Here is a 26,215-nt window from a genome sequence, read left to right on the forward strand (position 1 = left end):
TGCAAACCTTCCCAACCTCGGGTGTTTTCAGGGCCACGGACCTGGCCACGTTTCTGAGCAGGTTCCAGCTGCTAGTTCTTCCACTTCCACATCACTGGAGAGACCAAAAAGCCCCATTTGCTTCCCTTCCTATCAGCTGGCAGGAGATTTCTTACCTGTAGGTATCTGTGTGTGACCAACCCACCATCTGCCCTTCCTCCTTCAGCCAGCGCTGCTCTGCTTCCATCCCACCAGCCGTGTGTCTCCCCAGCCAGGGTGGTGCAGGGTGTGGACTCTGCTCCCCAGGTGGAGGGAATAGTTTATTTCTCAGGTGTTTTTCAGGTCATTAATTGGACCGGTCTGTCTACAGATACCGGAACACCTTGAGATTTGTTTTGGATTATGTTAAAGCAGTTGGCTGCCTGATGAGCGCTACAGGTAAACATTTGGTACAGACATAGCCTGGCTCCTCCACGCTGTAGAAATGCACCTCTTTGGCAGAAGAGACCTTCTTCAATACTGGTTTAGGGCTCAAGTTGAGGGTGAGGAGGGTGGGCAAGCTCTGCCTGCCTCCCCTCGCCTCTGTCATGTGTGTGAACCACCCTGCCATCGGACACGGACGTGAAATGCCGGCAGCAGGGGACAGACGCGGGCAGTGCCAGGCAGGTGGTCGTGAGCTGCCTGGCAAATGCAATGCAGACTGGGAGGTGCTCAAACGCTCAGCTCGGTGGGTTTGGGCAGAAAATCAGTCCCGACTGCTGAACGGCTGCCCTCGACTCCTGCAGCCCCGTCTTGCGCGGTGGCAGAGCTGCCGGTGGTCTGGGGTAGGTGCTGCACCAGGGAGATGTTTTGGCAGGGGGAGGCTGGGATATGGGTGACCTGGTGGTGGGGGGCAGATGGGTGGGTGTGACCCAGCACCAACAAAGGGACAGAAATGATCCCGTTTCCAACAGTAAAGGCGTGAAGTGGCACGGCCTGAAAACTTGCTGGCTCGCATTGTGCGCGGTGCTCTGTGTCTGTGGGCAGCTCCAGGGGGTTATGCAGACGTTGGTTATCAGCCTGGGTTTGTTGGTGGGTTGCTGTGGTTTGAGTGGGGAGGAGAGGAAGAACACTCTTGTAATACCATCTTCTTCTACCTAGCTACTGTTAGGAGTAAGCAGGGGTGCAGAGCGACTCCATGATCATGGGACCAGCCTGCAGATGCTGTGTCCTGCCTGTGCCAGGAGGCCTTGGGAATTCCTTTCCTTTAGCTCCCCCGCCTCTTTGTATGCTCCACACATCTCCTTTCAACCCTGCAGCCCGAAAGTGATGGTTCATTCAAGATGATCCCCCCCCCCGAAACGCAGCACTGGGGATTGCTTTTCTGTCCTTCAGCAGGGCTGTAAAGCCTCTTTCAGCAATCAGGCTAAAGCTCACCCTTCGGCCGCCGCTGACACGGCTCTCGCTGCCTCAGGCTCACGCTTGAAGCAAGGGCTGGCTGTCGCCAGAGCATCTCCTGAGCCTGGGAGCTGCTTTTTTTCCCGGGAAAGTTAAGTTGTCTTCCCACAAGGTGCCTTCCCTCCAAGGTGCCTGTTGCCTTCCATGCTGTTGAAGGAAGGCTCCATATTAATGGCTGAATTATGTTCATAAAGTTTTGCTGCTTCTTTCTTCTTCAGCCTTCCAGCAACTGCACAGCCCTGGCACTTGCTGTCGGGCCCAGGGCACCTGAGACAGGTTGTGGGCGAGGGAGACCGTCACGGCGGCGCGGGGGGAGCTGACGCCACTAAAGCAGCACAATGAATAATCGTGGGATTTTTTGTTCTCGCATCTCTCCTCCACCGCCTTCTCCCTGCTGTGACTGGGTGCCCCATGGCTCACGAGAGAGGGGCAAATGTCAGCGGCACTATCCGGCGGTGCCTCCTCCCAGTAATTAGCAGGCTGCCTCAGCAGTTGTGCTGCAGATAGGCCCCCAAGGGGGGTACCCAAGGAGGGTACCAACCCTGCCACTTCCCTTTGGGGCTGCCAGGCATTCGTTATCACTTGGTGAAAAGATACTGTAGTTGACAAGCTTTTTTTTGTTTGTTTTGTAGGTGGTTTTGTGTTTCGCTTTTTTTCCTTTTCTTTGGAGCCCCGTGACCACTTACACTGCTGTGGAAACAAACAGCTGCGACTATATTTTCCAACAAGCTTTTCAGACTACGTGAAGAAGCAAAGGAGGTTCTACCTCAAACAAACCAAAAAAACCAACCCCCCCCCAAGCCCTCAGATGTGTTAAGTTTTATATGCATCCACCCAAAAAAGCCACTTTTTGGCACACAGGTCAGCCCAGAAAACAAAACACCTTGTCAGATAGCAAAGCCTTACTGTTTTCTCTCTTTTTTTTTTTTTTTAATCCCCCATTTTTCTTTTTCTGGTCTAAACTAATGCGTCACTGCTAATTAAGTGGGCAAGAAGGATGGCCCAGGATGTCTTTGCAGGCCCTGTGGCTGTGGGACCCTCCCCTCCGATGCCCTGCCGCTGGCATGTTACAGTTGTTTGTACTCTGACAGGGACATGACTCCAGAGACAGCATGCAGGGGAAGATCCAGCATAAGGCAGTTTCTACAAAGCAATTGCTAGATAATGACGCTATCAAACAGGAGAGGCCCAACCGGCAGCCACTGTCCCAAGCTGCCGAGTGCTGCGAGGTGAAGGGGACAGTAGAGAAAGCAGAGGGAGCAGTGACAAGTTAAGCAGCCCTCCCACCCACCCCCTGCAGGTGGAGGTAGCTGCTTAGCTGCACCTATGTCTTATTTTGGCTTTATGTTGTGATCATCCCCCTGTACTCGGCACTGGTGAGGTCCCACCTCGAGTACTGTGTCCAGTTTTGGGCCCCTCACCACAAAAGAGACACTGAGGTGCTGGAGCAGGTCCAGAGAAGGGCAACGAAGCTGGTGAGGGGTCTGGAGAACAAGTCTTGTGAGGAGCGGCTGAGGGAGCTGGGGTTGTTCAGCCTGGAGAAAAGGAGGCTGAGGGGAGACCTCACCGCTCTCTACAACTACCTGAAAGGAGTCTGTAGAGAGGTGGGGGCTGGTCTCTTCTCCCAAGTAACAGGCGATAGGACAAGAGGAAGTGGCCTCAAGTTGCAGCAGGAGTGGTTTAGGATGGATATTGGGAAAAATTTCTACACTGAAAGGGTTATTTAAGCATTGGAACAGGCTGCCCAGGGAAGTGGTTGAGGCACCATCCCTGGAGGTATTCAAAAGGCAGGCAGCTGTAGTGCTTCGTGATATGGTTTAGTGATGGGTTTTGTCAGAGTTTGGTTGATGGTGGGACTCAATAATCTGAAAGGTCCCTTCCAACCTCAGCAATTCTATGATTCTAGAAGGCACAAGGACAGGTGTCTCTGGCTGTCTCTATGTCACTCTGCATACAGTTATCACCTGCTGCCTAACCCTAGCTTATCTAATCGTTACAGCTGGATTTACAGCAGCCCACATGTAGCTGTTGAAGAGAAGCGGTGGCCAAAGCCAGGTCCCCGCTGCTCCCTGCAAAGACTGGGTTCCTGCACCTGGGAGTCGACACAAAGCCCATGAAAACAAATGGGGGGAAAGTGAACAATTTCACCAGGAAAGAGACTGCTGCATCAGCTGCTGCGACAGGGCTCAGGCATAGCTATTACCCGACACGAAGCACACGTGCTCCCTCCCACTTTTCTATCCTACCCTATTTTGACGTTACTTACAGACAACAGTACTTTGGTGGTTGAGAGCTATTGTGCTAGAGAAGCCCCCATTTATTTATCTAACTACAGCTTTGACGAGAGGAAGGAAAATAAATTTATAGAGATATTCTTCAGGTCCCTACCTCCAGCCCAGAAATAATGCTATTAAATCAAAAAAAGCAAGAGTTGCTCTCAGTGGCAGAGGGCCCCGAGTGGCACACGGGGCTTTGTGAAACGGAAATACTGCTCCTTGCCTGCAGCATACCTGAAGTGTTCTTCTGTTAAAGCCCAGCTAGAGAAAAACATCAAGAAAACAGATGAAATTTCATACATGTGTCCTTAAAAACCAGCTAGTTATGAATCAGGCTTTAGCTGCAAACTGTTCAACAGCACCCATGTGACCAGAAAGGAAAGCAACGCTTTGTACTAAGCAATGTACACCAAAAATCACCTGAGAGAAGCAGCAGTAAAGAGGTCTTTGATGCCACCAAAAGGTGAAGGTTAAAAAAAAAAAACAAAAGAAAAAAAAAACACCCCAAAAATTTGCCCACGCTCTGGCATGCGTTTCACCCTGCAGGACTATGAGATCGAGAGGCGGATCAGCAGTCACAGCGGTGGGACAGCTTATCGCCACAGGGCTGGAGGGAAGGAAGGAGTACAGCAAAAAAAAGAATCACGCAAATTACCACCACATAGCTTGATCTTTACTAATAAAGCCAAAGAACAAAACATCAGCATTTATTTTTTTTCCTCTTTTTCTGCCCGAAGAGCATCTCCATTTTTAACACTACTGCTTTTTTGCAACAGATGGACTATTACACACAGACGAAGCAAACCAGGGAATATTAAGACATTTTCCACATTTTTAGTTTGATGTGATTTCTGAAAACAATGCCTTGGTGAAATCCATTTTTTCACCTTCACACAATATCTTTTCTTAATGGGCCACCTAGATAGCACAACACTGACTAATGGAAAGGAGGAGCCATGGGGAAAGTCACATCAGGAAGACGAGGCAGATGCGCTGTCAGAGGCTTCCCGACTTGATACCTTAAATTTCCAGTCTTTCTCAATTCCAAGAGGATTCTGCGGAGAAAGACGGTGCCAGCCCCCACGGCAGCAGAAGGCTGGCTATGGTACAGAAAGAGCTGGTAGCTGACTTGTTCATTATTTCGATGGGTGCGCTCAAGCATCTCGGAGATCTGCTCAGTATTAAGCCATTCTAAGTGTGCGTACACCTATGTATTTTTTAAATCAGCAAGTTTTAATTCCCCTTGGGCTCCAGCCAGACAAAAAAATCACCTCCCACAGGTGCCGTTCCAAGCTCAGCAGCCAAAAAGGCATATATGTACATAATAACTGAATGAAAATACCTGCCTGCCGACCCCTTATAGTTAAGCGGTCAGTACAACACATGCTTGGCATCTGCCGGCAAGGCCTGTGGTTTCTGTTCCTGCAGACCTGGCAAGCCCCTTCCCTTAAGTTAACCCACCAAACACGCTCTGCAGTCACAGCGCAAGGGAAGGCAAAACCGGGTAGGGGTGATGTGAAACAGGATCAGGACTGCTGTCTACCTCCTTTGCTAGGATTTCTGTGAGACTTCGCCCTGGACCAGTTTTGTCCCTGGCTAGGGATCAGTGATCCACAGGCTGAAGACAGAAACACAGTGTTAGACCTTTGCATGCTTGCCAGGGAAGAACACCTCATCGGAGATGGTCTCTACCGCTAGAGTCCATGCATTGCCTCCTGTAACCTGCTCTCCCTGTTCCTCACTGATCCCTCCGCTTTCTGCCGCTCTGCTCCCCTTTGCTTCACCCCAGCCACTTGTCAGGCTGCTTCCCTCATTCCCCACTGCCTTTCAGCATTTTCCCTCATCCCTGGCTGGGTTCGGTGCCCCCCCCCGCCTCATCTTCCGCCCTTTGCCAGAGGGGTGGAAAAGTCTCTCCCGCTGCTCCCATGTTTTAGTCCTACCTGACAAACCAGCAGAGGAGCTACGCTGTGACATTAAGCTGTCCCTGCACTGGCACTGCTGCTCTTGCCCAGCAAAACTGAGTGTGGAGATTAACGTCCCAATGGATTTGGCAACAGACACTGTAAAGCTCAAGGACGTCACCCGCTACCGGTCGGAGATTTATGCAGGAGCAACAATGCATCTCCAAGCCTGACTGCAAAATGCTGGCGCTCAGCAGATGTCCCGTGGGTCACGTATATCCCAATGCACGCCTGAAAGGTCACACTCGCACCTGATGGAAGATATCAATTAAAATAAGCAGCTGGAATGACAAAGCACAGGGAGACCTGGGGGAAGGATAACAACAGAGCCCGAGCGAGTGAGAGTGCACTACACTTACTTACCTTTCCCCAGCAGTAAGCGTACTTGCTATCTGGAACAGATAAGCCTGTTGTAGGTGTACTTACAGCATGTCCCACTTCTCCCAAACCAAGAGCCTGATGCTCAGGAGCATCTGGAGGCAGGTTTAGTAATTCACAACCCCACCACACTACAAGGGGAAGCACAGCACTAGCAGTACAGTTAAAACGAAGGGCAAAGGGCTTTTTCTGTTTGGATTTTATGATGAAATCAACTTCAATTACAGCCTCTAGCAATGGTTTCGTATTGCTTATTAATCTTCTGCAGCCTGCACAAGCAGCTGGTATTTATCGCTCAAATCGTACTATACGGGCTAAATGCAGCGCGGCTGGGAGAGGGAGGGAAGGGCCCAGAAGAAATCACCGCCTTGGTTCAGAAGCAAGAGTCATCCTGAGTTACCAGCATGAGAAACTGCCCTGATGCCCTCCCTTACTAGATGCTGCAGAACAGGTTTATTACAAATCCATGTACAGGAGAGGAGAAGCACAGTTACGCTGTCCCTGCTCTGCTCGTGGCGGCAGTGGGAGGTTAGTGTGGGTGACTCCATCTTCAGTTTGTTAAGGTCATGCCATGGGATGGGGCTTTGCAGAGGTGGGGACAAGCATCTCCACCCTGCTGTAAGTGCCTAACACGCTAACCAGGTGCAGGTATCAACGGGAGCCTCTCTTTCAAGCTTTCAAAAAAACCTCCCACAACAGCAGCAAAAGGCCAAGTCAAGTCCCTTCTAACCTGCCGAGTTTCTGAAAACTGAGATGGGCTCATACCTCTTCATCAATAAAGGCTCATCTCCACCACCTTGACTTGTAGGGACTATGGAGAAAAATGCAGAAAAATATGAACATAAAAACGTTTTTCATCTCTTTTTAAAGTTGCCAGCTCACCAGTGAAGCTGGGCAGTGTCCTGCAGCAAACTCTCTGGCATAAGGTGGAACTCTCTGGGTAACCACGCTGCAGAAAGCCACACTGCTGTTAAGAGTCATGCACGAAGGTACAGGACAGAGATTCACACAGAGACCAGCTTTTTTGCTAACAACAAAAGACTCGAATCAACAGACAACACCAATACACATGCAGAGCATGTCAAAGACCTGAAGAAGACAAATACAACAGAAGAGAGAAAGTTCAAAACTTGACTTCTCTTGTCCTACGTCTGAAGGTATCAATCACTTTAACTGAACTTAAGTGTGGCTTCTCCTGTTCATGCTCTAATGACTTCATGGTCCTTGGAGGCGGGGGGTTGAGAAAAGGGGTTTATCCATCCGTCGGTTCAGGGTCGAGTTAGTTCAGGATCAGAGGCACTAAACAGTCTCATCTCTTTTGGCATCAGTTTCCTTTCAAAATGATCTTTTAGCTGTCCTGTTCCACTTTGTTTTCCCTCCTTTGAGGTCCAAGTTCAAACGCTGGAAACTGGGAAGTCTCCGGTACTGAAATATCTGAGAGGAAGTGAATTGCTCCAGCCATGCCTAAAACATAACGAGAAAGAGATCTTTGTGCATCTTTGACATTAAAATAGCGCAGCTAACAGCAAAGGCAACCGTGCCTGTTTGAACACCTCTCACTCGATCTTTTTTTGAACAGGTGAACTTAGGGCCTATAGAAAGGCCAGCTCATGTTACTTTGCCCAGGAAACCAAGTTTCACTTGAAAAGATCAAAAGCGAGAACCAAGATCTCTCTGCTACCACCTTTTCAGCTGCACAACCTCAATCCTACTTCAATTAAGAAAAAGTAAATCCCAATTTGGACCATCCCTCAGAATTTGAGCAGCGCTTGCTCGTCATTTCACTGGTTAAAAAACAAAGGCAAAACTTCGTTGTACTTGTGATGTACAGATTCATTTGTTTGCTATTCATAAAGAAGTCGTCCAGAGCCTGAAGCACTACCACCAGCATCACCTAGTGAAACTCTTAGGGTGACACACAACAGAGGCACCCTACAGCAGGACAGCATACAAATACAAGTTCAGTTTTATGGTCAAGTTAAAATCCCATTTTATCAATGGCTAAGGACATACAAACAAAGGAACCTTCCTGAAATACAGCATCTGATGCAAATGAAACGATTAAGACAATCCTGTAAGATGCACATGCAACTTCCACTGAACATGTGCTCATACATGTGGAACCAGACAACTTCACACACGATTTTAGCTACAAAAAAAAAAAACCAGCCCAAAATCAAGATTTTTTTGTCTCAAATTTGAGACTTCGAGATTTTTCTAACAAAAAAAAGTCACGGGCATTAAAAAACTAAAATAAAAGCAGTATGTCAGCATTAGAGTACAAATCATCCTGTTGTTGGCATTACTGCACCTTCTCAACAAATCTCAGTGCTCTTACACAACAGATTGTAGGCCTACAAGTGCATCCAAGGGAGCTCTCAGGAATAAGAATACTTACGCTTTTCTCCCTTAAACATTAAGACAATAACTCTATATTTAGGAGGGATGCATGTAACTACTGCTCTCTTGTGTTCACACCTTGGACTGGTTTATTTGTAAAATAATCCTATTCGGTCTGCTGTAATTTCACGTATTTGTGATAGGTGGCACACTAGGCTCATTGTTCACCAAGCAGCAGCGCTACTTTAAGTAAGTCCTACTTGGGTCTGTGATTCCTTGGTACTGTATTTCTCAAACATAAGGATGAGATAAGGAATAGAAAATAAACTACGAATTAAAAAAAAAAAATACAAAGGTCTAGGAAAGTATTTAGGAACATCTTTGAACTGACAGAAAAGCCCCTGAGAACTCTGTGTTTCTTTTCTGTTCAAGTGATTTGGGTTCGTACTACAAGTAGCTTTTCATTGCTTCAGTACTGCAGCAGAGAAGCCCTAATTCTGACAAGCCAGCAACTAGTTTCAGACCTTCTACCCACAGCTGCTCCTCTGCCCTGGCCCTCTGCAGCAACACCTGTGACAAAACTGCTGCCCAGACTTCTGTTTGCTCTCAGGCTTTCAGCCAAGAGGCATCAGCACAGCAGAATTTTATTCAAGAACGACAGAGGCGGTGGCTTTATATTGGAAACTACTGAAACACAATCAAAAGTTCAAGTTGTGATAGTGAATGATTTTCTTTTGTCTCCCCCACCTTCTTTTAGGCAGAGGTGGTGGTAGGGGGTGGGTGTATTTTTAATAGTAGAGGAACCCACCAAAGATTTCCCAACTCCTAAGCACGTGCCAAAACTGCAAGGTTGCCCTTCTTTCCTGTATCATACAATACCATTTGCAACACCAACACTTTACCTTCGAAGAGAGAATAAGGTCGGTCAGGAATACGACATCCATGTGCACCATACTCCAAACACCATTCAGCAAACTGGGGAAAACGTTAAAACAAAAAAAAATATTTTACTTTCAATTAAAGACTATTACATGCAAGCTTGAGCATCTGCATATCTTTAATAGGTACTAAATGTAAAACAGCGTAAGCAGAGACACAACACAGAAATCACTGTCCCAGATCAACTTGTCCCACTTCAACCGTGACAAGGCTGCAGTTAAGTGTTAGGATATGTATTTCCACAGCACGAGTTTCAGTTCCACAGCACCATAATTAGGTGGGCTGTACTTAACTTCTGTTTCCTGTAAATCAACCCTTCTACATGGCAATGAAAAATGCTACGAGAACATATATATTCAGTTTCAAGGGCAAAATTTTTCTAATACTATAGTATCAGTTTCTTATTTGTCTTGGTGCTTAATTTATCCACGTGCTCAGGACTCGGGGTAGTAAACTGCATTTTGTTTTTCTTTCACTTCCATGCACCAATTTAAGAGTACTAAATCTCTAGCTGTCATTACTTAGTTTTATTTATTCTCTCTCCCCAAGCCTTATGAAAAGTCGTTATAAATAGTTAGACTATTACGGTCATCAATATTTTGTTGCAGAAGATGGAATACCATTAGAACGAGTTACCAGTGTCTGTCTTGTGTTTGCTCAACATTGCCGCAGCAGCTACACGAGACATACACGACTTATGAACCGCATCTGGATCAATTTAATAGCAACCATCTATTTCTCTTTTACGGTTCCCCAGAGCATACAGGGGGGCACAAGTTCCCCCGGCACTTCTGTGCTTGGAAGCAAACCACTGCTTATTCAAAATACAGCGTGAAGATTCCTGCAAAGCAAAGAACTGAGAGGCCTCTCCCGGCTCACCCTGCAATTTGGGCAACCTGCTAGCAAACGGATCATCTTATTCACTGGATGTGAGGATGCCCCCAGAGCCATCAGTCTGTTCAAGAGAAGGATAAAGGGGGGCATCTCCTCCCTTCTTCCCCCTACTCTGTTCTGTTGAAACCTTTATTGGGGGATGGATTTCTCTTTTCTTGGTAAAGGTGTGTGCATGTGTGTGAATGTCTTGAGGAAACCCAGCAAAAAACACACAAACATTGTGGTCCACACTGTTATTGAAAACTGAGGAAACATCTTTGGGCCCCCTGAGTATAAATCTTCAAACCAAGGTTTAATTTGCCATGTAATCTTGTCTTACATGTGAGGACTGAACATGTTTGTGGCCTGTTTCTAAACGACAATCAATTCTTGCAACATCCACATCTTATTGCATACTAGCCTTTATTATTACTGCCGGCTTGGGAACTGCAACAGAAATTTTAAAAAAATGCACCCCAGGCTACTGAAGCATAACCAAGCAACATTACAAGTTCATAGCTTCAGCACAACTCACAGATCCAGTATGCCACACTAATATCTTTGTTAAACCAAGGGAAAAAAAAAATAAAAATCTTCTAGCAGGAGTACATCTGCCATTATTTGTCACATAGACTGGTTGTGCTTGCCGTCAGCAATGGTTTAATCACAATGCTGAGTGAGTGGCACAGGGCTCGGATGCTCTCTGTTGCCCGGAGCCCAGGATGCCACAGCCCCTCTCTCCTCTCACAAGCCAGCTAGGAGTGGCTCAGCCTCCTGGGAGCCTGTCTGATAATGCTGGAGAAAAGCTGCGAAGCGAAAGCGAGAAGCACAAACCAGGGGTCTCTGTGAGCCACAGCCCTTCAAGCTCTTCTGGTTCATTTGTGAAACAGTTTCACAGCTCCTGAGAGGTAACCAGGGATTCCTGGCCAGGCTCCTTCCCCTGGGCCTCATGTTTTCGGTGTGAGCAAACACCCCGGGAGGGGAGCCATCTAGTTCTCTCAGATACATGCCTTTAGGTACCAACATAACTGCATGTTTGCTTCCCTGCGTGCTCTGGCTCAAAACGGAAAGATTTCAAGAATGCTAGACAAGCAAATTCCTCTGCCTGTTTCAAGATTTTCCCTCCAAGAGCCTGAAGGGCCTGAGTGAATGCCGGAGATGCTAAAATGCAGAATGGTTGCAAATATGCTGCCAGACCTGCTGGGCACCTCCAGCAAGTAATCTTCGGCCACTGTGCCACATCTTCCTTCCCAAAGGGATTTCAGGTACGCAACTGAGTCTCTTCCTTCCTTTGGCTTTGAAACAAATATGTTTGCTTTTCTCTAGCTTGGTACAGAAGAACATCAGGGCTCTCCTGGGCCAGAAATGCAGCACCACGAGGAGCTGCCAACACGGCACAGAGCCACAGAAGGTGTACTAGCATGGAGTACATCCCCATGGGGGAGAGCTCAACAGGGAGCGGCCGACAGCAACGCTGGTTTTGGTGCTGTGGCTCAAACATCAGCAGTGGGTGACTCCACGCGTAAGAAAGTCACACATTTGCCGTGGAAGTGATAGCGGTTTATTATGTTCTCTAGATGCAGGTATGCCTACCGGCATCCTCATGGAGTGATGCTTTGGTAAATGTAAGGTGAGACAAGCAGCTCTGCTAGCATGACAGGCTGACCATGGAGATGAACACAGTAGCTTTACATGTGGCCAGTGCTCATCTGAAAGCACCTAAGAAGCAACTCATCAAATTTCCCATTACAATACTTTTAAAAAGGCCTCTGCTAAATAGCTATGTATGCAATACGAAACCTAATATCCATTAATTAAGCTGGAAAAAAAAAAAAAACCCAACCAACAAACCAAAACCAAACAAAGCAAAAGTCTTAAGAGATGAGGAAAGAGAAGCTGAGAAAGCCTTCTCCTTTGGTAACTGCTAGCATTAACACAGCTGACAGCAGAACCTGGACAATTCCAATGGAAAAATTCTGAGTGTGTCTTTCTCTGCAATTTGCATTAATGAAAAAAAAAAAAAAAATCTAGAGTGAGCAATTTAATAACTGCAATTCAGAGCTCTAAAAGCCCCAAACAGACACTAGTCTGAAAACAAATAATTACAGAAGACTACAAACAGTATTGCTTGAGGAGCTGAAGACGACAGTGGATGTCTCGATGGAATAATTAGCACCACATAACATTAGTCTGTTATTGTTCAGGCAGGCTGACTTTCAGACTCTGATTTCTTCTGAATACGTGTTTAGTCCCTCCTCCCTTACAGAACATTTGTGCATTTCACTCTGTGTATTAAGATGGTGCGTGCCCCACATACACAGCTGAAGACGTCCAGTCAAAGTGTGAGTGAGGGGGAGCAAGTGACAGGACACCGTTGTCCCACCCAGCCAGCTCCAGCTCTAGCACACAACAGCCTACTCTGATCACAGTTTACTCTTGTATGGGCATTATGACATGAAAGGGAACGGTAATTTTGCTGGGATGCTGCAGATCTCACCTTGCAAGCTCGGTAGAGGTACTTTTTGTCCTGAGTTAGGTTATAGAGAGACAAGAAGGAGTAGCCATTGCCAGCAGTACCATGGCAGATCCCGTACCCTTTTCTCAATAAACCTCTCTGCCAGATGACATCGCTGCAATCCATAGCATCTTTCAAGTATTTATCCTCTTTAAAAGTCTGTGGAATGAAAACAGAGAATAAATACACATAAATTGAAGTTCTAATGAAAACATCTCTCAGGTCCAGCTTCATTTTGTTTCGCTGTTGGTGTGGGGGTTTTTCCATATACAATTTATTTTGAATTTTAATAATCCATTCATCATAGGCTTGCCTTTCTTTTCTAAGTTGTTTCTCCTTTTCCTGCATGGAAAAATAAAGAACTTCTCAAGTTTTGGCTTCTGAAATCAGGACCCAAAGGAAAAAACTCAAGGTCAAGGCCCTTGGTTCTACAATCTATAATCTATTTGAAGGGTACATGGTCTTTTTTTGCTTCTCCCCTCCATTCCCAAACCACAACACCATTTGATTTGAAATACAGAAAAGTACTTATTGCCTCCAAGAAACGTAACACAGGCTACTGGTCATCAATTCTGGTCCCAAAGGGCTAGGTCCTGGTCTTCCTGAGTAATTCTTCCTAGTTACTCACCATCTGCCTTCCTTTCCATGTGAAAAATGCACAAGAATATCTCTTTGTGTAGCACAGGGCTCTTTTCTCTGTCACAAGTACAAGTAGGAACACTCCATTACCTTGATTAGTATTTCTATTGTAAATACTCAGAAGCACTAGCCAGTTTGGGCAAAGGACTAATTTTGCAAAGTTTATTGCAACTGAAGTGCATTTTGAACAGAGAGACCACCAAGAGAGCAGAAAACAAAAGCAAGTAGTTTAGCTGAACACCACCAGACTTCCACCTTTATAAAGCTAATTTTTTGCTCCCCTTTGTCGAAGTCATTCTACAGATCAGCAAGTCAAAAAACACCAATTAAAAAACCAGTAATTAATGCGCTGCTGTAGACTGAGTCCTTTAGAGACAGCATTCCCTGCCAGGCTATTTCATAAGGTAATAGACATGCAACATGCAAGTTTCTTAAATCCACAAGCTTGATAAAGAAAGTCCCTCTCTCTAAACAGGGTTTGTCAGCTACTTAGCTGTAACATTTCAAATTAAGGGCTGGCAACAGCATTTGATTTCCAGGACAAACACTTCTGCCTGTTATTGCAAGTCCCTGCGCTTGGTATGAAAGCATAGCCAGCAAAACATACTCTGATTTTCTTATCGCTTCTTCAAAAAGCGGAATATAAAGAGTAAAAGAAAAGCATCATATGCCCCATCACCTTAAACACAAAAAGAGGCCAGAAGGGAGACCGCTAAACGGAACTTGGCCCTGTCCCTCTTATCTCCTGCAAAGCATTTTGTGCTGGGGAAAGCATCGCATTGATAAAGAAAAGGGGGAGAGGGTGGGAAGAGGTCTGCAGTGTCAAGTCAACCTCCTACCACAGTCCAAAGAAAAAGCAACTATGACTGCTGCTACATTCATCAATGCTGTAAGAGATTTACAGTTCACATTTCAGGTAGCTGCATGAGTAATTATTCCATAAACCAAGCCTGCATTTCATCAGCCCACCCAGAGGCCAAGGAGGGAATCTGCCAAGGAGTGCTGTCGAAAGCAAGAATCAATTTGCATAGATTTAATTAAATGGCACACTTTCAAATGTCATGCAAATCAGAAGTGCACAACACAAGGGAGAGAGAGAGAGAGGGCGCGAGCGCAAACCTAGTTAAGGATGGATAAGAGCAAACCGTAAGCTTGTGGTAGCTCAGCGATTACATTTATGCCCTAGAAGGGGCCTGGGATCTTTGCTCTGATGTTAAGTTCTCAAGAGCTATATCTTAATAATGGAGTGATTTATGGAAGACATTCGTTGGTAAGACACAATAACCTACGCTTTTGAAAACCAACACAATTCTTCAAAGTCTTGGGATAAAGATTCAAAGAATTTAGGTCAATGTTCTCACACCCAGGACTCTGATATCAAATTGTTTAAACACGTGACTCTTTTCCAAGAAAGCCTAAAGTCTGGTAACTACTAACACCCCGAGAAGCAATTTTACCCACTTATTTCCTCTTTACAAACATACCTATTTTGAGATTTTTAGATGCCTAGCCTAGGGTTCTGGTTTGAAAGTCTCGATCCAGAAAGATGTAAAATGCGAGCCTTACAATCCGAGAGGCCTTCGTACAGGTCTCTCTGTAAAAATAGAGGTCTATATGAACACAGAATGATTCACCTTATAAGCTTGCATGAGCATGTGGATGACTCCGGGGGCACCATGGCACCAATGAACCAGTCTGTCAGTCTCGTTGCTCAGTGACGACGGGTAGTTCCCAGATCGGAATTTTTTATGTCGCACATAGTCAATGCTTGGCTTGACCAGCTCTGCCAGGGTCTCCTGGTCCACGTTTGCAATTGGCTAAAGAAAACATTAAAAAAAAAAAAAAAACACCACCAAAACCATAAACAGAAATAGTAACGAATTGTGTATCAGTACTAATTCTATGATCTATTTTCAAGTATCCTACATATGTGCCCTTGATCCAAATACTTTGAATCACTTCATACAGACTTAATTAATGTCTGCTTACAATACCCTTGTGAAGAGCATTTTTACAGCTACTGTAGAGACAAAGAAATTGGGGCACCAAGTTATTACCTGTCTTACTGGAGGTGACACAGAAAGACTATGGAAGAACTGAGAACAGAATATGGATTTCAAGACTCCCAGGCCTCTCTTTATACCTTAAAAAAGAGAGAACACTCACAGGAGAAAGATGGTTTTGTAGCTACCTTGCTCATAATACACACTTAAAACACAATGGGTTACACATTTTGTTTTAAAGATAACTAACATAGACAAACCTGTCCTGTTTCCGAATAAATGAAGAAGAGTGTATGTGGCGGCATAGCTGGCAAAGGTTTGTGAACGTTGAAGTCTTCCATCATAAAAAAAACCTCCCTGAAGCTATGGGCTATAAATCTGCATTTCCAATTTCAGAAGCAATAGCTACTTCTCCAGGTAGCTAAATATCTCTGTACTGCAAACTCATCCTTAGATTGCTCTTCTGAATTTTCTTTCTTGTTCTATTTAGTGTACATCCTTGCCAAAAAGAGAATATATCCATCAACCTGCATGCTCCTTGTAAGTAAAGGTATAGAAGCTGAGTACCTGGTGGGTCTGCAGTTGTTCTTTTTTGGCAGCCCTTCCTCTACCAGCCCATTTTACAGTATTTTCATAACAGAGCTCTCTATTTTTACACAGCCTACACAATTTCTGGAATTCCTGCAAGCTGTGGGAACAACTGTAGCAACCGGAGCCTAGAGGCGCCTAATAACTGAGCTTATTTTTTTAAATAACTTGTCTTTGTTGCTGACTCGATGTCATACAATTTCACTGTTTCCCACCAGCTCCGGCACATTTGCATTTAATAGGTGAGCACACTGCTACAATTGACAGTCTTACAGCCAAATGAAGGAAGACTTTCAATAGCTGTATTTTCAGTAACCTGAAAGAAACCAAAAGGTTCTGTTTCATAGAATCATAGAATGTGTTGGGTTGGAAGGGACCTTTAAAGGTCATCTAGTCCAACCCCCCTGCAGTAAGCAGGGACATCTTCAACTAGATCAGGTTGCTCAGAGCCTCATCAAGCCTGGCCTTGAATGTCTCCAGGAATGGGGCCTCCACCACTTCCCCGGGCAACCTGTTCCAGTGTCTCACCACCCTCATTGTAAAGAACTTCTTCCTAATGTCTAATCTAAACCTACCCTGCTCTAGTTTAAAAGCATTGTCCCTCGTCCTATTGCTACACGCCCTTGCAAACAGCCCCTCCCCAGCTTTCTTATAGGGCCCCTTCAGGTACTGGAAGGCCGCTATAAGGTCTCCCCGGAGCCTGCTCTTCTCCAGGCTGAACAATCCCAACTCTCTCAGCCTGTCCTCGTAGGAGAGGTGCTCCAGCCCTTTGATCATCTTCGTGGCCCTCCTCTGGACCTGCTCCAACAGGTCCATGTCCTTCTTGTCCTTAACCTCAGCCAGGAAAGCTTTGCCAGAGATCTACCTACCAGGTCCCTCAAGCAAACTCCACCTCTGCACTTTTCTGAGTGGCACAGAAACCTTCATGCTTCTAATCAGAAGTACACCTGAATACAGAACCTACCATGAAGAACACCCTGGAGCTGATCAGCCCCTACTCAGATGCTGACCTGTGGGGTAGGGAGGCTCTGGGGGAAGTTTTGTTTTGGGGCTCTGATTTCACGCTGCACCCCTGCGGCAGAAGACAAAGCAGATGGGCACCAGCAATAAATGCCTTCAGTCTTGAGCTGTGCAAGGCAAGCCCAGTCCAGCATGTCTGTTCTTGGGAGGTAAACCCAAGAAGAGCAGAGATCTTTACAAATCTCCTTCTCACCTTGTGCTTCTGAGAAGATCTGAGAACAAGTGAGTTCTTTGCACAAGCTGCTGAGGTTCCCAGCATCTACCACCAACAGCAGAAAAGTAACCTACAGGTATGTGTCCTGACTCTCTGGACAAAAGCAATGATATGAAAACAGACATTTTTGCCTCAGGGTTAGTGAAAGGGGCTAGGATTAGAGATTCCTAGCTTTCACTTCAGCATTCTCCCTCTACATCCTGGATGAGTTATTTAACACCGCTGTGCTCTTATTCTTCCATTAGACTTTTGTAAATAAATCCGGCAATACACATTTGCTCATAAAGGTGTACAGAAACGATGATCAGTGACCTTCACATCTCAGATGCTATGTTGGACACCCCTTTTTTGTTATCAAACAACCACTCAAAAAGCCATCTCCTGAATTCTTTGCTGAAAATACAGAAAAATTCTCCTCATTTGGCATGGGAGGGATGGGGAAAAGATGGACTCCAGTATGCCATCTTCTGCAGTGGATGACTCAACTCTGCATGACTCACAATATTTAATGTACAGTGAAAAGACAGTAATCTAATGCTGCATAAACAATGGCTTTGTGGTAATTCTTAAAAGCAGCAATTACAGGTAAAGGAAAAGTTAGTTACGATTTTAACTTGTAGACAGAGTAGCTTTTACTTAAACCAAAAAGCACTGTGCAATTATTTCTCCTATCAGCCTTGAACCTCAGTAAATGAAGGATGGAGCCTTTAAAGAGGCTACTTTAAAGGACTGGATGTTTCTCAGAAAATCTAACAGAGCCAGGGAAGGAAAAATGGAAGTCAGGAAGATGAGGGAACTGAAAGAGGGTGGACCACCTTGTTGAAACAAGCAGGAAGTGAAGAGCCTGCTGGAGCAGGTCCAGAGGAGGATCAGAGGGCTGGAGCCCCTTCTCCTAAGACAGGCTAGGAGAGTTGGGGTTGTTCAGCCTGGAGAAGAGAAGGCTCCCGGGAGACCTTATAGCGGCCTTCTAGTACCTAAAGGGGGCCTTACAGGAAAGATGGGGGGGGACTCTTTATCAGGGAGTGAACTGATAGGTTGAGGGGCAACTGTTTTAAACCGTGAGGGTGGTGAGGCACTGGAACAGGCTGCACAGAGAAGCTGTGTCTGCTCCATCCCTGGAAGTGTTCAAGGCCAGTTTGGATGGGGCTTTGAGCAACCTGGTCTAGTGGGAGGTGTCCCTTGCCCATGCAGGAGGGTTGGAACTAGATGATCTTTAAAGGTCGCTTCCAACTCTAACCATTCTATGGTTCTATGACAAAGGCACAGTAAATCAGAGCAGCCTGAGGCCCCACTGAGATTGTCACTGCAGAAAATGGCTGTAGTTAGGTTAAGACATGCCGCCAAGTAGCAGAGCAATAGCCACTTCCACAGCAGAGTCAGCAGCTTTAGTCTGAGCTACCAGTGGAAGTGGTGTGAGCTAACGTGAAACAGATGGGGAGAACTCACAGCATCTTTTGCAAATGAGGAATGTCTGAGCAGTGGCAACACCAAATACCAGCTCAGTGACTTCTGCAGTGAACATCTGTATGCAGCTTCAGGCTGCGAGGACGTACAGTCTTTCCACTTGCCTGAAGGAAAGTCATTCTGCGTGAGCTGGTAAGAAAATTAACATTTACAAATGTGCCTCGACTGGCAGTGCCTTTAAAAACCAGAAACAGGTACAATACAAAATTTGCAGCTCTACGGCCATCTTCTGTAATGAATCTTCAGGCTCTTTTTCCAGCCTGTACAACAGAAATAAGATACACAGGTCCTATTGGAGAATCTCAGGGCAGGCGGAATGGATTTAAGTGTGGGAAAGAGGAGGTATACAGAAGAGAGGAATCTCACTCAGGACAACAGAAAGAGGAGAGTAAGGGTCAGAAACGCACTAAGGAACATCAGATTTTTGGGGGAGAGATAGGGGGGATAAGGAAGAGGAAGAACATCTAAAGAATAAAAGCATACTGAAGACTAATGTGTGATTAAGGATAGTCTTACAAAAGCTTCAAGAGTGAAAAGAAAAAAAAAGTCACCGGAGAAAAGAGGAAGGGCATGGAGGGCAGGAGGACAGAAGGCATCAGTGGTGCACTCATGCTAAAAGAGAAGAAAAATTGAAGAGTGATGGAGGGTGAGTTAGCAAATATTTAGCTGGACTAACTGCAGGCACCAGAAGAAGTAGGTATGGGGATGAGGGAAGGCACCTCACTGTCTCTGTTGACAGGAAACTTCAGCGCCTGGAACACTAGTGCTCTGAACTCAAGGGTTAATTCACTGTAATGCGAGGATACCCGAGTCACAGTTTTCTTCTGCTACCAGGGCCTGAACTAGCATCTCTGCACGGGTCTGTGCTGCAGAGTCTAACTCCAAATTGTGAGACCCTGACCCAGCACAACACTGCACAAGCATGAAAGCCGAGGATAAGATCTTCTGATGCAAAATAAGGTATGGTGTTTCACCCCAGCCCACAGAAGATGCTCTTACCTGCATGAGCATGTAATAGATCCCAGCCACTCCATGGGCTGCTCCAACGTATTGCTTCCTGTGCCACTGGTACAACAGAGGACAACGCTCTGTTTTCCGCTCCTCCTTCGAAAAGTTTTTCCCCGATTCAATAATAGCATCTATTACCTAAGAAAAATAACACACCAATTCATTTGGACTTGAGTGTTGAGGTAGAAATGGATTTTTTCCTAAATGATGGAATCCCTTATATTTCTAAAAGTAGAAATTTAATACATAAATATTTCTAATCACTTTTTTCCAGGCCGGCCTTCTCTGGTTCTGGTATCTGCAGAACAGTCATGCATCTTCCCCACACTTAATTCTCCTTCTTTTCACTTAATCACTTCCACACTTCTGTCTTAAGGTTTTTGGTAACAATTTCTCAACCTCAAATGCTCCACAACTAGTTATGGATTAGATCCACTTCCATGGCCGGTCTCAGGCCCAGCTGAGCAGCAGGGAAAGAGGGAAGAGATTGGAGGGAGGATGGGACTGAGTTCCCAGTTCCAGGTCCCTCTCCTCTCCAGCATCCCTCTCTTAATCCCTTGAATTACGTGAAGGACCGATTGCAGTTCAACCTCACTGATGTTGTGGCACTGAAGAGAGAAAAGTACCTTACCTCTTTGATAACAGACTGTGGGACAGTGTCTGGACCGATTTCAGTATTCAGGTACAGCAAGGCATATAGGTAACCTGCTCTGCCATAAAGCAGCTCATCTGGAAGTTCAGCATCTGTGCTTATGACTGTCCTTTGGAGCTGCAACAACCTGTATCAGACAAGGAAGGTGGGGAGAGAGAGACCATACTGAACTACGTATTGCACAAGCCACCAATCAAACCAGAAGCCAAAGCCCCACCACCTCCCTTCAGTCATCCCCAGTTCAGCTGGCTGCCAGGTTTACACACAGGAGCTCTGCGAGCCTGCCATCCCTGACGGGCAACTCAGAGCCAGAGCCAGGTGAGTATCAGTGCAACTGTCAGGTTTTTGTGCAGACGGAAACATATATATGGGTGCAGGGTGTGGGTTGGATGAGGCTGGAGGACTGCTCCAACAAATAGGGAGCACCACACAGAGCCCGTGGGAATTTCAGCTAAGCAAGAACCCTTAATTGGAGACGTACAAGAGGAAAATAACAAACAAAAATACCCAACACCACCATTCAGCTCTCCCCCTCCCTAGACAACACGTCGTCTCAAATGTTTAGCAGCTCAATTTTGAAAAGGCCACTGCTATTATGCACAACGTTTTGCTTGCATTTAGCGACCAAAAAAAAACCAACCTTGGGCTCTCCATCGCAACTCTCATTTGCTCCAAAGAGACACCCTACTATTACTCCACCAGTCTGCATTAGAGTTGAGGTGGAGCAGAGATCTGTTTTCCTGCCCACTCCCTCCCTGTCTCTTCCTACCTTTTGTGATTAAATTGGCAATTAGATGAAACCATGGAGATGATTACATTTTAAATTGGAGGAGGGGGCAAGACAATCTGGATTGAGACTAAATTCAATTCCCAGATGCCCCCAACAGCTATTACTCAGCAGAAATGTTAGCACTACCATCGTGCTGGAGCAAAAACACTGACTTCAATGGCTTGTTTATGCTGTCACTGCTTAATACTAGGGAAAAGCCACTCACAAAAAAAAAATAAAAATATTTTCTGTTAAACTGTCCGCTGTTAAGTTTTATTATTCGAGTCATAGAACTGGACAGCTACAAGGTAAAAAGTTAAAAGTGCAATCATAGATTACATTTTGACATCTATAATGTACCACTCAGCTGGTGTCATGAATATATTTGTAAACAAAAAAGGAAGAAAAGGAACAAATAATCAAACTAACCTCCTTGTCAATCCTCCTCCTAGAAGTGACTTTCCAAGCAGAGGCGAGACTAAAAGATTTATTGCTAATCTTATTTTGCTATGCTCATGCTTCGTGCCTTACAACAACACTGCTCTCCTAGCTGCATCCAAAATGACATGCCCAAGTTTACTGCCAGATCTAAAAGCAGAAAAACCCAAACTTTTCACTTAATCACTTCCACACTTCTGTCTTAAGGTTTTTGGTAACAATTTCTCAACCTCAAATGCTCCACAACTAGTTATGGATTAGATCCACTTCCATGGCCGGTCTCAGGCCCAGCTGAGCAGCAGGGAAAGAGGGAAGAGATTGGAGGGAGGATGGGACTGAGTTCCCAGTTCCAGGTCCCTCTCCTCTCCAGCATCCCTCTCTTTTCAAAAGTTTTCAAAACTGGATTATTCATTCAAAATAATCACTCATTTCAAAACTGGAATATTCATTCAGGAAGAGCAGCAGAGATTAAGTGCACCAGGATTCCAGATTAGATAGAGATCAATCACATTTCCAAATATAAACCAGAATGGAGATGAGGACACAAGACCAGTCCGCAAACTCTGGCAGCCCAAGGTATGCTGCTGGACTGCTAGCAGGTGGATTGCTAATGCCGAATGCAAACCCCACAGGGCTCCAGTGCTTCCAGCCCTCGCCAAGACAGCAATCAACTCCATACCAGCAAAGAGACAGTTAGTTCTCCAAGGAAGCTCTACATCTAAATTGGATTTCTCAAGACATTTGTAACATTTAGATTACTTTGAAAGGGTCTGGAATTTTTTCAGGCTATCCTTCATACGCTCTGACCTAATTAAATGCCTTTGACGGTTCAGCAAATACCTCCTCTTTGTTTTATTAAAGCTTTGTTACATATCAATTTGTTGTACCATGTTTCTGTCTGGATGCTTCCAGATCCCTGCAGTGTACATGTTTTGTAATGAATCTACAATTAAGACCCACCCTTTACAGAAAGTATCACATACTGCACAAGCACTACATATTGCTGATGACAAGTGTGTGCCTTTTGTTAAATATCACTTCAATGTGACAAAAGCAAAACGTGCATGCACTACAGATATGCCCAGGACATCCTGTTCTTACAGCGATAGAGAACTCAAGATAACCCACTAAAGATGAATCAAGTGTAAACCAGCTTTAAGAAAGATAAAGCCTATTTTGTATTCTTCTACTGAAAATGTATCAGGGGAGAAAGTGTCCCCTTTTTTTAATCCTGTCCTCCAAAACTCCACTTGCTAATGTTACTGAACCAATGCTCTCTACAAATGAAGGGCATGGCTTTTTCCACCATCAACCACTTACTTGGCAACACATTCTTTGGATTCACTGTCGTTTTTCAGCTTGTGATAAACCACTGCACCCACTGCCAGTGGCCCAGCATCACCACAGAGGAAAGTAACTCTTCTGCCATTCAGATTCCGAAGGATTCTCTTCACATAGTCAAGAGATCGCTGCAAATGGCTCTGGTTTTTCGTGACACGGTACAGTTGCAGATATAAGAGGGCAATACCTGGAGCATGAAAGAGAGATATTTTCATTTAGTTGTCCTTCAAAGTATATCACATTCCCCTCTTCAGTGTGTCTGAACCAGTAACTCAAATGCAAACAGGTATTTGGGCAATTAAAACATGTCAGTCAAGGGTCCTAGCTCATGCAATGGGATGGAATCGGGCCATCTGTTTTTACTACATTTCAATTTGGATTATGACAAAAGTAAAAAAAAAATAAATTTGAGACTGAAGGCCAATGGCAGACTCACAATTTGCAGAGAACAAAGGCAATTCATGACACAGGCACCAATGCTTGGTGAAGAACTCACTGAATCACAGAATGGTAGGGGCTGGAAGGGCCCTCTGGAGATCATCTAGTCAAACCCCCCTGCCAAAGCAGGGTCACCTAGAGCAGGTTGCACAGGAACACGTCCAGGCGGGTTTGGAATGTCTCCAGAGATGGAGACTCCACCACCTCCCTGGGCAGCCTGTTCCAGTGCTCTGCCACCCGCAAAGTAAAGAAGTTCCTCCTCATGTTGAGATGGAGCTTCCTATGTTCAAGTTTGTGCCCATTACCTCTTGTCTGGGCACCACTGAAAAGAGCCTGGCCCCATCCTCCTGACACCCACCCTTTAAGTATTTGTAAGCATTGAGAAGATCCCCCCTCAGCCGTCTTTTTTCCAGACTAAAAAGACCCAAATCCCTCAGCCTTTCTTCATAAGAGAGGTGTTCCAGTCCCCTAATCATCTTGGTAGCTCTCTGCTGCACCTTCTCCAGCAGTTCCCTGTCCCTCTTGAACCGGGGAGCCCAGAACTGGACACAGTACTCCAGGTGCGGCCTCACCAAGGCAGAGTAGAGGGGGAGGGTGACCTCCCTCGACCTGCTGGCCACACTCTTCTTGATGCACCCCAGGATGCCACTGACCTTCTTGGCCACGAGGGCACATTGCTGGCTCATGGTCATCCTGTTGTCCACCAGGACTCCCAGGTCTCTTTCCACTGTGCTGCTCTCCAGCAGGTCAGCCCCCAACCTGTACTGGTGCATGGTGTTATTCCTCCCCAGGTGCAACACCCTACACTTGCCCTTGTTGAATTTCACAAGGTTCCTCTCTGCCCAACTCTACAGCCTGTCCAGGTCCCTCTGTGTGGCGGCACAGCCTTCTGGTGTGTCAGCCACCCCTCCCAGCAGCTTTGTGTCATCAGCAAACTTGCTGAGGGTGCACTCTATCCCCTCATCCAGGTCACTGATGAATAGATTGAAGAGGACTGGACCCAGTACTGACCCCTGGGGAACACCACTCGTCACTGACCTCCAACTAGACTCTGTGCCCCTAATCACAACCCCCTGAGCTCTGTCTTTCAACCAGTTATCTATCCACCTTACTGTCCATTCATCTAATCCACTCTTCCTAAGCTTCCCAATGAGGATGCTGTGGGAGACGGTGTCGAACGCCTTGCTTAAGTCAATGTAGACCACATCTACCGCCCTCCCCTCGTCTATCCATCCAGTCATGCCATGATAGAAGACTATCAGATTAGTCAGACATGATTTCCCCTTGGTGAATCCATGTTGAGTACTTCTGATAGCTTTCTTTTCTTCCACATGCCTTGAGATGACGCCCAGAACAAGCTGTTCCATCATCTTTCCAGGGATGGAGGTGAGGCTGACTGGCCTGTAGTTCCCCGGCTCCTCCTTCTTGCCTTTTTTGAAGACTGGAGTGACATCGGCTTTCCTCCAGTCCTCAGGCACCTCGTGTTCTCCAGGACCTTTCAAAGATGATGGAGATTGGCCCAGCAATGACTTCCGCCAGCCCCCTCAGCACTCTCGGGTACATCCCATTGGGGCCCATGGACTAGTGAATATCTAATTGATCCCTCAACTCAATCCTCCTCAACCCAGGGGAAGCCTTCTTCTTTCCCCGTTACTTTCCCCAAAGCCTGGGACTCCTGAGGGCTGGGCCGAGCAGTAAAGACCAAAGCAAAGAAGGCATTCAGTAACTCTGCCTTCTCCGCATCCTCCGTCACCACGGCTCCTGTCTCATTCAACAGTGGGCCCACAACTTCTCTGGTCTTCCTTTTGCTTCCAAAATACTTGTAGAAACCCCTCCTGTTGAGCTTGACATCCCTAGCCAGGTTTAATTGGCTTTCCTTGTTTCATCCCTGCACGCTCTGGTGGCATTCTTGTAATCCTCCCAAGGGGTCAGTCCATTCTTCCACTTACTGTAAAGTTCCTTCTTCCACTTGAGCTTTTTCAGAAGCTCCCTGCTCAACCATGCAGGTCTCCTGTGTCCCTTGGCCAATTTCTTGCTCTTAGGGATGCACCGATCCTGAGCTTGGAGGAAGTGGTCTTTGAATATCAACCAGCTTTCTTGAGCCTCTTTGCCCTCCAGAGCCCTAGCCCACGGGATCTCTCCAAGCAGTTTCTTGAAGAGGTCAAAGTTAGCCCTCCTGAATTAAAGCCAAGGTTGTAATTTTACTTCTTGTTTTGTGCGTAGTACCCATGATCCTGAACTCTATCCTTTCATGATCACTACAACCTCGGGTGCCCCCAACCTTAATGTCCTCCACCAGTTTCTCTGTGTTTGTCAGTACCAGGTCCAGGAGCGCTCCTCTCCTTGTTGGCTCCTGTACCACCTGTGCCAAAAAGTTATCAATGCACTGGAGGAGCCTCCTGGACTGTGTGTGCCTGGCTGTGTGGTCTTCTCAGCAGATATCAGGGTGATTGAAGTCCCCCATGAGAACCAAGGCCTGCGATTGCGAGGCTACCTTCAGCTGCCTGTAGAAAGCCTCATCAGCTTCACCATCCTGATCAGGTGGCCTGGAATAAACACCCACAACAGTGTCCCTCATATTTGCCTGCCCCTTAACCCTTACCCATAAGCTCTCAACCATCTCTTCATCCGCCCCTAGTGAGAGCTCGATGCATTCCAATTGCTCTCTCACACAGAGTGCAACTCCACCACCACACCTCGCTGGTCTGTCTTTCCCGAAAAGGACATAGCCATCCATGACAGCATTCCAGTCATGTGAGCTGTCCCACCACGTCTCAGTAATTGCAATGAGATCGTGGCCCTGCCAACCACACACAGATCTCCAGCTCTTCCTGCTTATTCCCCATGCTGCGTGCACTGGTGTATAAGCATTTCGGAGAGGGAGTTGTGTGTGTAGTTTTGACCCTTGAGATGTGGTATGCCTTCTGGTGCTCAGAAATACTG

General features: G+C 46.1%; 1 protein-coding gene across 1 annotated transcript in view; it reads right to left on the reverse strand.

The window, feature by feature from the left end:
- Positions 1-4,343: 4,343 nt before the first annotated feature.
- Positions 4,344-26,215, reverse strand: part of LANCL2 (LanC like glutathione S-transferase 2) — a 39,896-nt gene continuing 18,024 nt past the window's right edge. Inside the window, exons 3-9 of the mRNA XM_063325631.1 lie at positions 22,814-23,021; positions 20,266-20,413; positions 19,626-19,772; positions 14,972-15,154; positions 12,681-12,857; positions 9,274-9,346; positions 4,344-7,495 (exon numbers count right to left, since the gene is read on the reverse strand). Coding sequence (XP_063181701.1) covers positions 7,380-7,495; positions 9,274-9,346; positions 12,681-12,857; positions 14,972-15,154; positions 19,626-19,772; positions 20,266-20,413; positions 22,814-23,021 — 1,052 coding nt within the window. The 3' untranslated portion in view covers positions 4,344-7,379. The remainder of the gene's footprint in view (positions 7,496-9,273; positions 9,347-12,680; positions 12,858-14,971; positions 15,155-19,625; positions 19,773-20,265; positions 20,414-22,813; positions 23,022-26,215) is intronic.

This window comes from Chroicocephalus ridibundus, chromosome 2 (assembly GCF_963924245.1).
Source record: "Chroicocephalus ridibundus chromosome 2, bChrRid1.1, whole genome shotgun sequence".
NCBI classification, from domain to species: Eukaryota; Metazoa; Chordata; class Aves; order Charadriiformes; family Laridae; genus Chroicocephalus; species Chroicocephalus ridibundus.